General features: G+C 44.0%; 1 protein-coding gene across 2 annotated transcripts in view; it reads left to right on the top strand.

Moving 5' to 3' along the window:
* The window catches only part of TRPC7 (transient receptor potential cation channel subfamily C member 7), a 117758-nt gene extending 113917 nt beyond the window's left edge, over positions 1-3841 (top strand). For both annotated transcript variants that reach the window (XM_079968101.1, XM_079968100.1), the window contains one exon: positions 692-3841. In XM_079968101.1, coding sequence (XP_079824227.1) covers positions 692-834 — 143 coding nt within the window. In that variant the 3' untranslated portion in view covers positions 835-3841. The remainder of the gene's footprint in view (positions 1-691) is intronic.
* Positions 3842-14919: the final 11078 nt, after the last annotated feature.

Below are 14919 nucleotides of genomic sequence, written 5' to 3'. Positions count from 1 at the left end.
TCACTTTCTGAGGCAGCTTCTCTCATATGCACAAAGGCTAAAATATGGTGCAAGGGGAAAATATGTTCTCTGAAATTCCTGACATCTCCGAGGTCTCTGAAGTACAACATTCCTGTCTTGTAGTTATTCTTTTTCTGCTGGAAATAGCAAGAGGCTTGTGCTGCTTAGTTGTAGATGCCAAAGCTAATTCATTTCCAGTGCATGATAATACTCAGTTGTGATAAGTAGAGACAGATATTAGGAAATCTGAAGGATATAGTGCCCATTCTGGGCCCAACACACAGGCTTCCCAACAAGAATGAGATCCCCCAACTCCACATGCGAGTGCTGCTGTTTCCTAAAATTCAGCACCTCTGAGAAAGCTACGAATTTGGCAGTACATGCTTAACAATAGTTGGAATAAAGTTCATTATGGTCAAACGCTTCATCTACCCTTTTGAAGCAGTCATCATAGGGTACTCACAAGGTCTCAACCCAGTTGGATCCTTGCATGCAGCATTAGGTGTGTTCATCTATTCCATGACTACAGCTTTTCCACTCACAGAGATAAAGGGAAGATCAGTGGCACAAAACTTCTGCACAAAAGCAAAATTTACAAGAGAGGATGTAAAGGGCAAATGAATTGTCGGTTGTTATAGTTATCCAGTCTGGTTAATAATAACTCTTCCCCCCACCTTGTTGTTGTTTTTAGGAGAACTTAAGGAGATTAAGCAAGACATTTCAAGTCTCCGCTATGAGCTTCTCGAAGAAAAGTCACAAGCAACAGGAGAGTTGGCAAGTCTAATACAGCAGCTAAGCGACAAGTTTGGAAAGAGTTTAAATAAGGACATTTGAGGGCAGACAAATGAAAAAAAAAACCTTTTTTTTTTTATTTCAACCAGCATTCTAAAGGAGCAAAAACTGTGCAAGAGAGGAGCATCGAAAACTGTATCTTTTGCAGATTATCAATTGTTTTATGGGAACTGTGCATTCGTTTGGTTTATTGGGTGAAGCCAATGATCAATTAATTCCTTTATGATATAAAGGTGACCTTTTTGTATAAAATCAAGCCTTTTGACATCAGATATAGATGCATAAACTTGAGAAGATAAGCTTGGTTGTTCTAGATACCCAAAGCAACTTTTGAAAACTGGAAACAAGCCAGGTCCTCCATTGCGATGTGTCAGCATACGTTGAATGGGGATCGGACACATCAGGAGGAAACAAGAGCGGAAGAAGGTGCCAAAAAAAGGTGTTTGACAAAACTGAGATATTTTACATGAGTGTCCCTACTAGGCTGCAAAGTCCTCAAGTTCAAATCTCACCCCAGGGCAGAGCTGCATTTTATCTTGGCAGACACAGGTTCCAAAACTCCTTATTTGCTGAGATAACATGACTGTGGTACGGGAAGGTAAGTGTGTAGCTCTTCTGCACCCACCAATTCTCCTCTGCGCCATTTGCTTTTCTCCCCCCAGCAGGCATTAGTTCAAGTTGAAGCCTGGGTTTAAGAGGGGAAATGGTATAAAACGACATGGGATAGGGTGTGAATAAGAGAAGGGGGGAAAGGTGCAATACATCCAATGCCTGCCAGTACTACCTAGACATTACCCTTCCATTGCAGCCTAGTAATGTAGCTCTGCCTCCTACCTGACCTCTGGCTGGCTGAGCTGCTACACCATACAGAGATGGAGTGGGGCGAGGCAGTAAGGCTGTGTAAATGCACCAGTGGATCCAATCCTGCCAGTGTGTTTGCACCACAGCGACTTTGCCACCACTGTACCCTTCCCCATCTCCTGGGACACTGCAGCAGCTCAGACAGACAGAGGCCAGGTAAGTAGCATAGCCTTAGCACCCATACACTGTTGCTCTTCAGTTGTACATGCATGCAGAATTGCCATTGACTTTCTATACTTAGGGGCATATATCCATCCATGCAGGCAGGAAAGGGATGGTTCTGAACATGCCTCTTTGCTTATCTGTTTCCAGTCATCTCTTTCAATTGTGCCAAAAGGCACTTTTTTCTCTTTAGGTACCGTAGCCCAATCAACTGAGAAACCATTTTTGCAATGTGTCCGCTCCCCCTTTCAGGTACGGCGGCATTGTGGGATGGCAGAGGCTCCTCCAAGGCCCCAATGAGGGAATCGCAGCATCGGAGCGCAATCCAGATAGGGGGTGGGCACATGTGCCCCCTATCAGAAGCCAGATCCTAGCCTGCATCCCAGATTGGCAAATGGGGATGCAGGCTAAGACACGGGCTAGGCCAGGTGGTGGAGCCAATGGAGCAGCAAGGCTTCCCTCACGTCCACTCCCTGGCCATTCAAACAGTCCTCACCTGGGGCCCTACCTGCTTTTCCCTCGTTGGGATGCTGTGAGGTTTCTACCCCAGCTGATAAAGGGCAGTGGGGAAGCAGTGGGTTTTGTTCCTGCTTCCTTTCACCTTTCATTGTATCTGGGTGAAACTGGAGGGCAGCAGCATCAGTGAAGGAATTTCCCCTCAGCCAGTGAGCTTGCTGAGAATAAAGGACATGGCAGCACAAGAGAAAGAGCTCCGTATCTTCATTTCACCCAGTTTCTGTAGGCTGTATCAACAGTGGTGCAACTATAGAAGGAAACAAAGGGCTTCTTGTTTGTACTGCCACCTGGCCCAGAGTAGCAAGTTGTATTGGAAGAGAGGCACCTGGGACATAGGGAAATGCTTTGGCTTACATAACAAAGTCATGTGTCTATCATGGTGTGGAGTTTGGATTAGCCATGCACAGGGCCACTGGCCCAAGACATTTTGCTGCTGGAGGCAAAGATTGGGGTGTTTATTATTATATCCCACCTTTCCCCAAAAGAGTTCAAGGTGGCATCCACACTTCTCCTTCATTCCATTTTATCCTCACAACAACCCAGTGAAGTGGCTTAGGCTGAGAGATAGTAACTGGCCAAAACTCACCCAATGGGCTTCATGGCTGAGTGAGGATTTGAATCCTCGCCTCCCAGATCCTAGTCCAGCACTCTAAGGTGTATATGTCAAAAGTGGTTTCAGTCAGCAATAGTTAATGTGGTGCCTTCCAGAAGCTTTGGACTGCAAATTAATAAATAAAAGCTCCCATTCATCCCAGTTAGCATGGCCGGTGGCCAGGGAAGATGGGTGTTGTAATTCAAATCTTCTGGAGGGCCTCTGGCCTAAGTTATTCAGTCTGTGAAAGGAACATGGTGAGTGTAACCCATACACACGTGCTTGGAAGTGAACTCTATGAAACTTAGCGAGACCAGCTTCAAAATCAACATGCCTACTATTGAGTGAGTCTTGAATAGAAAGCCATAGAATAAATGTGAGCTTGTGAAAATTGCCGTCAAAGAATCATAAATCAGCAGCACCTCTGATCGCATCATGATCTCCATCGGACATTCCAACAAAATGTGAAATTTCTTAGCAAAGCAGTTTGCTGCAATTCATTCAGTTCAAAAGGTGGTTTGTTTGTTTTTTCAAAATTAAATGTTTACAGTCCTCAGTAGTGGCATCTTCATACTGCACTTTTCCAAGTGGAAGTAAGTATTAATTAAACTACATTCTTGGAACTGGTAACTCAGCTGCTTGTTTCTTTGATGGCAGAAATATGATTTCAGCTGGTCAAAGCACACCTTGCTACTATATGGTACCAGAAAGCTGTACTATTTGTTTACAAGATGCACCTATACAATTACATTAGATTTCAGCTAATAATAATGATTAATAATAAGCAGAACCTGAAGGTGACCTGTGACCTGTTTTTAAGTGCCAGATGAGAACACAGATAGCCTAATAGATTAATAGCTATATTTGTTTAAAAAAATAAAAAAATAAAAAATGTGTACTGTAGGCATAACTGTTTAGAGAGAGACAAAAAAAATCAAATAATGTATTTTTACCTTTAATAATTTTATCTTGTATACTGTAATATTTTTATCTAAAACAATGACAACAAAAATAAAATTACCTCAGAATATTTTCTTGTGTCTTGAGTGTGATATTGATAAAAACTTCATTTTTTAAAAAAGCCAGCAGGTTCCAATTGTAGCACAAAAATCTAGCTTTTTATTAAACTATCGGGCACTCTTGCTTGAACTCATGTTCTCACTCGTGCTTCAGTGATGTCAACACTGACTTCGTCATGTCCACGGAATGGAAGATGGCAGGATCCCCAAGGATGTGCTCTGTGGGGAGCTGGCTTCAGGCACCAGGCCCATTGGCAGACCAACTCTGCTCTACAAAGATGTCTGCAAATGCGACATGAATGATGGCAACATCAACCCCACCATTGTTTTGGAAAGCACAAATTTGATAGATTTGACTCCAAATGCACATGGAATCAAATTGATTTCCCTATCCTTACTTACAGCAAGGGTATCTGAAGAAGTGTGCATGCACACGAAAGCTTATACAGTGCTACCTTGGGTTACATATGCTTCAGGTTACAGGCTCTGCTAACCCAGAAATATTATCTCGGATTAAGAACTTTGCTTCAGGATGAGAATAGAAATCGCGCAGCGGCGGTGCAGCGGCAGCATGAGGCCCCATTAGCTAAAGTGGTGCTTCAGGTTAAGAACAGTTTCAGGTTAAGAACAGGACTCCAGAACGAATTAAGTTCTTAACCCAAGGTACCACTGTACCAAGAACAAACTTAGTTGGTCTCTAAGGTGCTACTGGACAATTTTTTATTTTTTAAATATATTTTTACAGCAAGGGTGTGTTTCAATGAAGAATGCACTGGTCCTGAAATACCTGATAGTCCTATCTCTCTAGCAGGCACCTTTTCCTTCCCAACCTTTGCCCCCTTTCTTTTTAGTAAACCTCCTTTCTTCATAGTCTGCTTTCTAAGAATCTGGCTGAGCCAACCAAATCTAGCCTGAAGAATGTGACAAAAAGTCTCGTTATGAATATTCTCAAAGAAGAGGCATTGAAGACTTGCCAGGTTGTGGAGTGGGTAACAGAATACATGCTTTGTCTCCGGTTTGCTAGCACTAAACTGAAAAAAGGAAGAAGGCAGACAGACATTGGCTGGCTGTTGCTAGATTTTTATGGATCTGTGTTTAGGGTCTGTTTAACCCCATCCCCACCCCCAAAATGGGGAAGGGGGATTAAATCTATACAGTGACTTCTTTGTTTGCCCAGACTGAATGTGAAGATGCCAGTGCAGTTGTCAACATTCCACTACTTCTCGGGCCCAAATTTAGCATGGAATTTAAAAGCTAACTTTAGCAGATGTGCTAGATCAAAGAAGAGCTTAGGAAAGCATTTCACAAGATCCCTGTTTGGGCATTCCTCCTCATGCAACTGACAGTCGTGTGAGGACGACAGCAGGGCCCTGACCCCACCAGGCCTGCCTCGCACCATCTAGCACATTGGGGCACATGCCTGCAGTACTGTACCCACTTTGCACTCATGATGTTGAACCCTGGTCTTAAATACAGGGGGGGAAACAAAAGAGGAGGATGTTGGAATCAAGCACTCCTGCGCTTGTGAATTTAAACCCTCCGAGCCTACCTTATAGAATTAGAAAACTGTAGAATTACCTGTACTTAATTGTTCTGTTTCTGCTACACATTATTATTGAAACAATTTTTATGGGGAGTAACTAGGAAACTGAAGGGTTCCAAATGCTTGGGGGGAAATAGGGGTTTATAACTATAATTTGAATGAGTTTAGGGGTGTTTTGGCTAAGAATGAAAGGTCAGCAACCCCACCCCCTCCAAAAAAAGAAAAATCAGCCTGTTAGCTTCTCCACACATTAATTTTTAGGGCTGTAAGTCAAGGTAAACTTTTCATAAAGCTGTTGTTATTAAATGTATTTTAGTCACGGATTCCAGGCCCTGAAGTACATGTTGAAGAAGAAATCTTAGTGGTGTTTGCTGATGTGTGTAAGTTAAAAAAGAAACATTTCCGTGACATTTGGCCTGAAGAGAAATGTACTGTGGCTTGATTAGAGCTTAATAGCACACAGACGTCCAAGACCAGGGCTGTATTTTAAACTTATGTGAATGATGAATGCCATTCAGTGTGCCAAATATGCCAGCCTAATCAAAAGATGTGGCAAAGATTTAAGAGAGCACCAGGCATTGCTAAAGCAACTGTAAACCATTGTTTATTAACATTCTGCATAAAAAGGCAGAGGCAGGCATCACGTGGGGCTGGCAAATTTCTAGGAAAACTCATGCTTCTCAAAATAAATAATAATATTCAATCTTCAAATAAGAACCATCACCCCATTAAACTGATTATCAGGAATATCAGGACGACCTTATGCATGCTTACTACTAGGAAGCGAAGCTGATGCTAATTCACAGCATCCCAAAGAAGGAGATTTTCTTGGCTGAGGAGATGCAGCCTGATAAGAAGACTAATAAGGGAGGAAAGTGAATGTGTGTGTTTGTTTGACAGAGAGAATGAGAATGTAGAAGTAAAGCACAAAGGACCCATAGAATGACAATCTGTTTGCACTTATTCCAAACGGGATTCGCCTCCTGTATCTACCCAATGGCTCTCCCTGCTGACCCGAATTCTAGGAATTGTGTGGGGCAGGGGTCCTCTTTTCAGCCGTACATCATTTAGGTGCCTATCCTGCCAAGGAAAGCAGAAAACTTGGGGGGGGGGTGAACTCTATTGGGGGGAAATTTGCACTTATCTCCTGAAGCAGACAGCTTTAGATGTGGATCTCCAATATTTGGATTTTTCAGATCACTGGCTGAGCCTACTTCCTGCAACTTCCATTTGGCAGGGCTTTTATTGCATCTCAGAGTATTGTCAAAGGCACATGTCATTCCTCCCAGATCAATCAAGAAACTTCCCAGATAGATGACACCATGGTGTGACATTATTTAGACTGAGAGCCAATTTCCTTCAATGCAGAATTAGTGTGGGTGGTCTGTCTCTTGTGTGTGACACGTCTTAGCAATACCTGACTCAGAAACTTGCTTTCCATGTTAGACAAAGGAAAGCACTGATCAAATCCCCGGTGCTTCCTACAAAACTAGAAAGAAGTACGCTGACTTTTGACCATCATTGACTTGGAGTTCACAAACCTTTGGTTTGGGAGAACGTGTGGATTAGTAACTGCCTTGACTTCTATGATGATTTATTTAGATGGAATAAATAATGTCATGTTTGGGATCCAAATAACCAGACAACTAGTCTCTGGTGCAAAACCAAAGCAATACAAAATAAACATTCACAGAAAAGATTCTTTTATCCAGCAGGGAAAGCCTGTTGGAAGAAAAATGTCTTCTGTTTTATTATTATGTTTCTGTGCTGTCAGATTACTTCTATTCTTGTACTCATATCATCATCATCATCTGAAATAGTAGCGCATTTAAACAAGAAAAGATCTGCCTGAAAACATAAGTAATCACCAGGTTACCAATTCAGTGTATTTTCCATCAGTTCTATCTCATAGCCTGCAGGCTGTGCTCATGAGTCAATAATCCAGCTCTGAGCAGCTAATGTGTCTGTAGATGTTCTGGCTATTCTGTGAAAGAGGAACACAAGCCACATCACACCAAATGCTTCATTCTACGCTGAACTCTTGTCAGGTTCCTCATAGGTTAATTAGGCAATATAGAAAACAAGCTTTAATGCACGAAGCAATAGTTATCTGACCACTAATTAGTAGCACTTTAGATGATCGCACAGCGGCTAAAGTAAGTTGAAAAAATAATCAAGAATTGATTTTTGACATTTTCATTCCTCTCGTAGCTGCACCAGGCAGTTTCCTCATAATGGCAGATGAGAATTTCTGAGAGCCTTTCAATGTGGGTCAAGTGGTGATGGGCAAAAAGAACAGTCGTGAATGGTCCAGACTGCTGAAGGTAAGCTGTCATGGACTTGGTCCATGCTTGGGTGAGAGACCAGTAGGAACCCTGTGTAGGCAACCCTGTTTTCTAAGGGAATAGATGAATTTCTTGTCTGATGACAAGAAGTAGCTTTTGTTCAGTGAACTTTAAATTATATCACATTCTGTAGAATCATAGAGTTGGAAGGCAACCCAGGAGTCATCTAGTCCAACCCCCGGATCTTTTGCCCAATGAGGGGCTCAAACCCACAACCCTGAGATAAAGAGTCTCATGCTCTACTGACTAATCTTTCATTATCCTGAAAAGCAGCACTCAAATTATTGTAGGGTGGGGAAGGGTTAGGGAGATATCTCACCCAAATCCATAAACCCTGTCCCATGATTCCTTGCAACATGAATCACACTGTGGCCCCGATAGCCTTCAAAAACAGTAGGTAAGGGTGGCACCACAAAAGGTATAGGGGCAAATCTCCTGTAATTTGAGCATTGCTTTAAAAGCAATGAATTCTTTTAAGTGTTTTTATTAGGTATTTGTACACCACCCTGGAAAGGGCAGTAGAGAATTTATTCAAAAACAAAGGCAGGAGTCCTGAGCTCTGGTAGCAAGAGACTGAGTGTTTCGTTTCTCCATTACCCTCCCACTGGTTCCACCTTCAACTCATGCTTCCCTCTCCAGGTTTAAAGAGAACCTTCCTGTTGGGAAAATGCTTTTCTATATGATGATCACACAACAGGGAAGGAACTTGAGACGTTTTCATGAAGCAGTCATTATCCGTCTTCTGCCTGGGCGCTGGATTTGAGAGCAGCTATTCCAGTCCCCAGCGGGAAGGTAAACGGCGTTTCCGTGTGCGGCTCTGGCTCGCCAGAGCAGCGATGTCACGCTGGCCACGTGACCCGGAAGTGTCTCCGGACAGCGCTGGCCCCTGGCCTCTTAAGTGAGATGGGCGCACAACCCCAGAGTCTGTCAAGACTGGCCCGTATGGGCAGGGGTACCTTTACCTTTTACTTTTATTCCAGTCCCCAGAGGCTTCTCTTGATACTAACATAAAGATGCCTGCAGCCTGTTTTCTGATAACTAATAATAAAGTGTTCCAATGTGAACAGCGTCTGTTGAGGTTTCTTACCAAGCACCCAGAATATTCATTCCATTTCCCCTTCTGCCTTGGTTTTCTATCCCCCCACCCCCAAGAGACTTTCAACAGTCTATATAATTTATTACACCGCAATAAAAAGGTTAAGTTTTTAAGGTTCCACAAGACATAGAGCTGGATTCAACTAACAAGTCCTACCAGCAGAAGCCCACACAAGGACTTCTGCTGGTGCAATGGGGCTGTTCTCCCCCATGCCTCCTGTGCCCCCAGCTGGCTTGTGGGAGGGGCCAGGAGAACTCCTGGAGCACAAAATGGGGGAGGAGAGGTCAGATCATTCCATCAGGCAAGAAGAAATGTGTTGATGGAGTGATCTACTTAACACTACATTGACTTCCTCCTCAACATTCCATGGCCTCTGAGCATGGCCTCAGTTGGATAGAGCATGGTGCTGATCAGGGCCAGATTTAGGTTTGATGAGGCTCTAAGCTACCAAAGGCAATGGGGCCCTTTATATGTCCAGCTGTCCTTTGCCAAAAAACAAATTGTTGTTGTTTTTTGTGTGGAATATATGTTATATGGTAATTTATGGACCTAATAGATACCTAAAGCCATTTGCACATAACAAATAGGAGCCTACACAACACAAAACACTGTTGCTGTATGTAGGTTTTATTTCATTTGTTTTTATCTTATATTTTGGAAATGTACATCCAGGTTTTTTTCCTTTAAATTTTTTGGGGGGGCCCAAGAGAGTGGGGCCCTAAGCTATAGCTTGTTTAGCTTATACGTAAATCCATCACTGGTGCTGATAATGCCAAGGTTGCTGGTTCAATCCCCATATGGGAAGCAGCGTATTCCTGCATTGCAGGGGGTTGGAGCAGATGATCCTCAGGGTCCCTGCCAAGTATAAGATTCTAAGATGGGGTTGCCCCTCTAGGGTTTCCCTCTCCCCTGCCAATTTTTTTGAACTTCTGCAGACCTTTCTTTCCAGCATGCTCATGTCTCCTTTTTGTTTCCCAGTGACACTTTCCTGAGCTAGATGGCTCTAAACACCTGTGTTTTTTATTATTATTATTATTATTATTATTATTATTATTATTATTATTTGGGGTGGGGTGAGAGAAATGAAATATCTATAGCAGCAGCTGCAATGCTGCAGACACTCTATTAACTAGAAATATTTATTTAAATATCTATTTAGGGACGCAGGTGGCGCTGTGGGTTAAAGCCTCAGCGCCTAGGACTTGCCGATCGAAAGGTCGGCGGTTCAAATCCCTGCGGCGGGGTGCGCTCCCGCTGCTCGGTCCCAGCGCCTGCCAACCTAGCAGTTCGAAAGCACCTCCGGGTGCAAGTAGATAAATAGGGACCGCTTACCAGCGGGAAGGTAAACGGCATTTCCGTGTGTGGCTCTGGCTCTGGCTCTGGCTCTGGCTCTGGCCAGAGCAGCGATGTCACGCTGGCCACGTGACCCGGAAGTGTCTCCGGACAGCGCTGGCCCCTGGCCTCTTAAGTGAGATGGGCGCACAACCCCAGAGTCTGTCAAGACTGGCCCGTACGGGCAGGGGTACCTTTACCTTTATCTATTTAAAAAAACATTGTCATCCCTTGGGATCTAAGTCCCTTAATAAGCAAGGTTATGAGAGCTTTAGTTTCATTCCTTACTACCTGTGAACACTTAAAGATTGCAGCCCAGTGGAGCATCAACTATCATTAGAGCCTGGGCAGTGACAGAACCTCTTAAACTGTCAGATTCCACAATGCAGTGGCCTTGGCAGGTGTTTGATAAGCTTATATTTAGGAACAGATGTAGGGCCATGCTGCACAACCATCTCATGCATGGCAGCTTCTGTATGCATGACAGCAGCCGGAGCTGAGAGGCAGTTATCATGACCCATGAGGGCTGTGTTGATGAGCTTTCTCCTGCCCACAGCTACCTTCAAACATGGTACTCAGGTGTGCACAAATGAGTCGCCATGCCAAAGTTGTCATATGATTCTTGTCTAACTGAGCTTCCATCTGCATATCCCTGGACTCTCCTTTTGGCTGCTACTGGCTATGCAGACAGTCTTCTGGAATTTATCCCCACAGGACAGGAATGTTGTGGGGGACTTTAAAAAGTTTAGTGTGTTGCATGCAGCAGCGGTGTATAAATTAATTTATTATCCTCGCATGAGGGAAGATGTTCTGTATGAATATAGAAATAAATATCACTTTTTTCCAATGAATCTGTTTGGAGTGGCAAATTTGGGGAAGATGTGAGTTGTTAACTTAAGGAATTGATGTACACATTATGTATCTTTTCCCTCTCCCTCCCCCTTTTGTACCTTTTTGCACTATTCTTTATATATTTCTGTATGTTAGCATGAAGGCCTGGTGACAGCAGATCTTCAACATGAAAGAAGAGTCACGTTATATGTTTCTTCACAGATATTAGGAAACCGTCTGTAATAAAAATGGCATTTTGCTAAAGCCCTAAAAGGCTTGAAGGGACCGGCTCTATGTCATCCACAGAAACAAAAACAAAAGAAAACATGGTGGCATGTTGACAGTTTTCACTTACATAAAAGAATGTCAGAAGATGAGAAAGAACAATATGAAACCTATAGCTGCACAGAAAGGGAACATCTGAGCCTTGAAACAATTCTCTGTGCAGATGTGTCCTGAGTATGCGAATCAAAGGTAAACCTGCCATTAGGTTAGTGAACCATCTCAGGTCATGGATCTGGAGGTTACCATCCAAGACAACCAAATGGCAAATACGTCAGGCTTCAGGGAATTGGCTTCCTCCCCCATGGCAGAAGATAAGCAGAACAAAGGGAAAGGAGTCTTCTTACCAGTTAGAAACTTTAATAATCACAGTGGGAGAACAAAGAACACATCTCCTAGAACTGGTGTGCTCCCAATTAAGGATCACACCCCCTTCCATCCCTATTAATCTCCATCACTCCTACATCTTGTAATCTGAGCTTCTGCCCTCTGTGCTATCTGTGCTTCTGTTCTGCCACTTTCTGAGCTCTCCCACTTTCTGAGCTCTCCGTGACTTTGGAGAAGGGTGTGTGTGAATGCTTTCCAGAAAATGTGAATCTGTTAACCATCTCTCTTCCAGTGTTTCTTCTCCTACCTGTTCCTCATCCAGTATTTCCCAGTTTCTGCCTTCTGACCTATGTCCCTCTGCAAACCACTGTTCCAAATCTATACTGTCCTGCTGCTGCTGCTGCTGGTGGTGGTGGTGGTGGTGCTGCGAAGATTCAGGATCAGGAGGAGAGGGTGGCTCCCACCATTCTTCCTCAATGCAGCCTTCCTCAGCATGGCCCCTGACAAAACATTTAATTCATTAGTATATTTTACTATGTGGGTTTTCTACCACTGAAGCTACTTCTGATGCCAATACAGATGACCCTGCCAACTGACTTCTGCCTATGAGCTGTGTGCCATCTTGCAGCTGGGTGGTTTGCAAGCCACTGAGCTTCACTACATGACATATGTTTCACCCAAATGCCATGTGCTGGGAGACCCTGTGCAAACAGGTGCCATATGTCCCAGATTCAAGTGAGCGTTTTGCTTCCTCTGCACGGGGCTATGGATTGCTTTGCAAGTTACATAAAAGTAGCGTCATCCAGTGTGTATGTGATTTGCACTTCCTGTGTAGTATGCAGGGAGGAAAGCTGAGCATCTGCCTGTAGTGCCCTTCAAATGCATGATTGCCCCCTTCCACGTATGACACAGTAAGTGTGTACAGTGTATACATGCCACTTATGCTGTACTGCTGTCACTGCTGCTGTATTATGTGTGAAGCTGCCCTGACCTCCTTCCTATTAAATGTGTTTCTGCCAGATAATTGACAAGCAAGCTACAGAAGCCTGATTCTGAAATGACCCCCTGAGATTCTTGTCAAGGTATGTGGATGAACTGTGAAGCTCTCGCAAGTGCAAAGACATTTGAGAATGTGAATAATGCAGAAAGGGGTGCTCTGTGGGGGAACCCAACATAGCAAGTGGAAACAGGTGAGAGATGGTTTGGAGTTGCTTATCCCACAGACACTTCTGGAGCTGGAAGCCAGAAGGTATTTCTTGGTTTTCTTATTTGGTTCTGCTTGAAGCCACAAGCGATAACCTCTTGCCCTTCAAAGGGGTTGGACTGTAGCATGCAGAAGTTCAGTCCCTGGCATCTCCTTTTAAAAGGATCAGGTAGCAAATGATGGAGAAGACCCTGCTGTGACTGGTATTGTAGAGAGCCTCAGCCAGTGTGGGCTAGATGAACAATAGGGGAGCAGGTGGCACTGTGGTCCAAACCACTACGCCTCTTGGGCTTGCTGATCAGAAGGTAAGCGTTTCAAATCCCTGCGATGGGGTGAATTCCCATTGCTCTGTCCCAGCTTCTGCCAACCTGGCAGTTCAAAAGCACACCAGTGCAAGTAGATAAATAGGTGGTGGGAAGGTAAACAGCATTTCCGTGCACTCTGGTTTCCATCATGGTGTCCCGTTGCGCCAGAAGCGATTTAGTCATGCTGACCACATGACCCAGAAAGCTGTCTGTGGACAAATGCCAGCTCCCTCGGCCTGAAGTGAGATGAGTGCCACAATCCCATAGTCACCTTTGACTGGACTTAACCATCCAGCGGTCCTTTACCTTTACCTTTTTTACCTAGATGAGCAATAGTCTGATCTGGCATGGTAGCTTTCCATGTGTCCCCTGTCCTGCATTTCTCTTAGCTGTTGCTGTTGATGATCTCAGCCACTGCAAAACACTTGCAACTTGTGTTTCTTACTGTACATCACCTAGTGAATATAGGCACATCCACACTTTCACTTGACCTTTATTTTGATTGTCTTGTGTACAGGTTAATTCACCTGGGTCTGAAAGCTTTTGTCTTTGATACACAGCTATGCCTTGATATTATCTGATATTATCTGATATTATCTACTGAATCTGATATTATCTGATGCATGGAAAACCCCAAGAGAGGTTTTGCTTAGCCAAGTTTCAATTCAGTGGGTAAGATCAGATTTTTGCAAAGCACAGCTGTGGAGCAACCAGAAAAGTTATCAGACATGGGAGAATTCATCTCCCTCTAACGTGTATGGAGTTAGGGTCTTAAAGGATGGAATGATGAAGAAGGGGGAGATGGAAAACTGCACACTTTACAACTGAAGTAATACACATGGCCATCTAAACCCTCCAACCACCACCCAAGACCAAGTCCAGGGTCTACCAGATGTGCCACTGATCTGCCTAATTTGTGAGCTATAATTTGAGAGCCAGTGTGGTGTAGTGGTTAAGAGCGGTAGTCTCATAATCTGGGGAATCGGGTTCGTGTCTCTGCTCCTCCACATGCAGCTGCTGGGTGACCTTGGGCTAGTCACACTTCTCTGAAGTCTCTCAGCCCCACTCACCTCACAGAGTGTTTGTTGTGGGGGAGGAAGGGAAAAGAGAATGTTAGCCGCTTTGAGACTCCTTAGGGTAGTGATAAAGTGGGATATCAAATCCAAACTCTTCTTCTTCTTCTTCTTCTATAAAATGTTGCTTTAATTTTAATTGCTGTGTCCCAATTGCCACTGCTTGCCTTGCAGCAGCAAAGTAGCATCAGAGGACAGGGCAGTTAGGCAGTTTGATGTAAGAAGGAAAAGAGAGTTTGCTAATTCCCTCTGCTGGTGGTGGTGGAAGTTGTGGGAAGTGGGATGTCAGGCTGCCACCCACACTTCCCCGGATTCTGGAAGTGCAAGTTTTTAATTGTTCTGGCAAGTGTGCGAACTGAGATGTCACTGGGACTTTAAAAGAAATTGGAAATAAAGCCTGGCAAAGGATGCAATCAAAGAAAGAAGACGGAAAGTTATATTCTTCAGCACTGGTGCTTCTGTTTTGTCACCAGTCTCAAAGAAAGAATAGGGATCTTGTAAAGCTGGTTGTACATTCAACATGCTCAGCAGGAAACAGCTTGGTGGGGCTGTGCCACTCAGCTGACCTCTGGCTGGTCGGGTCACTGAAGCACACCAGGACAGAGAGAGGAAGGTTGGCATGGTGCGAACACACGAGCA

The sequence above is a fragment of the Podarcis cretensis genome (genome assembly GCF_951804945.1).
Source record: "Podarcis cretensis genome assembly, chromosome: 2".
NCBI lineage: Eukaryota > Metazoa > Chordata > Lepidosauria > Squamata > Lacertidae > Podarcis > Podarcis cretensis.
Note: the sequence above shows the minus strand (reverse complement) of the source record. Positions and strands in the feature narration are given on the sequence as shown.